Source organism: Hyalella azteca, unplaced genomic scaffold (assembly GCF_000764305.2).
Source record: "Hyalella azteca isolate HAZT.00-mixed unplaced genomic scaffold, Hazt_2.0.2 contig13303, whole genome shotgun sequence".
Lineage (NCBI taxonomy): Eukaryota > Metazoa > Arthropoda > Malacostraca > Amphipoda > Hyalellidae > Hyalella > Hyalella azteca.
The window spans coordinates 40,871-42,750 of NW_025943231.1; the positions used below are offsets into that span (position 1 = coordinate 40,871).

Below are 1,880 nucleotides of genomic sequence, written 5' to 3' on the forward strand. Positions count from 1 at the left end.
TCAACTGCAGGTAACTGGGCCATCAACTACAGGTAACTGGGCCATCAACTACAGGTAACTGGGCCATCAACTACAGGTAACTGGGCCATCAACTGCAGGTAACTGGGCCATCAACTGCAGGTAACTGGGCCATCAACTGCAGGTAACTGGACCATCAACTGCGGGTAACTGGGCCATCAACTGCAGGTAACTGGGCCATCAGCTGCAGGTAACTGGGCCATCAGCTGCAGGTAACTGGGCCATCAGCTGCAGGTAACTGGGCCATCAACTGCAGGTAACTGGGCCATCAACTACAGGTAACTGAGCCATCAACTACAGGTAACTGGGCCATCAACTACAGGTAACTGGGCCATCAACTGCAGGTAACTGGGCCTACAGCCTAAGACTAACCAAAAAATAATTTGCGAGGGATGCATACAAAATGATACACAGGCATCAACCTAAGAAAATGTTAACAGAGAAATGTTATTATTGTATTGGCGTAGGCAGCTATGGTGACTTGATGGAGGCGTCTCCCTACCCTCACGTTCCCCTCGTTCCTTCACATGCCCTCACCTCCCCCCGTGCCCTTACATGCCCTCACTTGCCCTCAGGACGGGCGTGCGTCTGAGGGCGGCGTGTCTGGGGCTCGTGTACCGCAAGCTCCTCCGCATCCCCGGCCTCGGCAGCAAGAGCGTGGGCGAGGTGGGCCATGTGGTGGCCATGTGGCTATGTGGTGGCCATGTGGATAGGTGGTGGTCATGTGGCTATGTGGTGGCAATGTTGATATGTGGTGGCCATGTGGATATAACAAAACATAACATAGTGATCTCGGTGCTGAAGTGTAGGCCTGATGTGGCCTGTCGCCGATTCTTTTCCTTTTCGTGCCTTGTTCACAGAAGATCTAAAATCGAGTCATTTGACCGGATCTTTTCATGACTGACGAAAGATTGAAACTAGACAAGCTACTAGACTTCCACCGGGTTCTATATGGTGCTAGGCATTTCAAGTCTGAACATATATTTTTCCATAGCTTTATCTAGTCTGTTCTTGAACGCGTTCATACTTGGAGCGCCAACGATGTCATTGGTGAGGCTGTTCCACATGTCTGTGATTCGAAGCGAGAAGAAATTTTGTCGCGTGAATGAGTTATAACGCAGTTTTTTAGTTTATAGCCGTGGCCCCTGGTGTTGGTTCTTGTTTCAAATTCTAGTTAACCTTTGGGGACCTTGTATAAACCATGGGTATACTTGTATACTTCAATGAGGTCCCCACGCAGACGGTCGATAACTGAGGCTTGGAAGCTTTATAATCTTTAATCTTTCTTCATAGGACTTGCCTTTCAAGCCCGGAATTATCCTTGTTGCACGTCTTTGAACACTCTCTATTAAATTTTTGTCCTTTTCAAATCTCGGTAACCACACGTTTTACAAACTCTAGATTCGGGCGTACGACAGCAACAAAAACTGCTTCATCGCTTCTGCATCTAGGAACTCGTATGAGCGTCTGATTGGTCCAAGAAGTTTGTTGAATGTATTAGCTTGCGTTTCAACATGCTTAGAAAATTTCAGTTCCTTGTCGACATAAATTCAGAGATCTTTTTCCACACTTGACTTTTCAATCATTACTCTCTCGTTGCAACCATGTCTTCTCATACCGTAATCTTGCTGTTCATTGTTCTTCCCGAGGTGAAGTACTTGACACTTGTCAGCATTAAACCGCAGCTGCCACGTATCAGCACAGTTAACTAAGCTGTCAAGATCATCTTGCAATTGCGCTTTATTTGACGCATTCTTCACTGTATTATAAACTTTTGTGTCGTCGGCATACATGGAGCACACGCTGGACACTACTTCTGGCAGATCATTTATAAAAGCAACGAACAAAATAGGCCCCAGGAC

At 46.8% G+C, this 1,880-nt stretch overlaps 1 protein-coding gene across 1 annotated transcript in view; it reads left to right on the plus strand.

The window, feature by feature from the left end:
- The window catches only part of LOC108667035 (ATP-binding cassette sub-family C member 5), a gene marked incomplete at its 3' end in the record, with an annotated part of 3,990 nt that extends 3,306 nt beyond the window's left edge, over positions 1 to 684 (plus strand). Inside the window, 1 exon segment of the mRNA XM_018154017.1 lies at positions 594 to 684. Within this exon segment, the coding sequence (XP_018009506.1) occupies positions 594 to 684 (91 nt within the window).
- Positions 685 to 1,880: the final 1,196 nt, after the last annotated feature.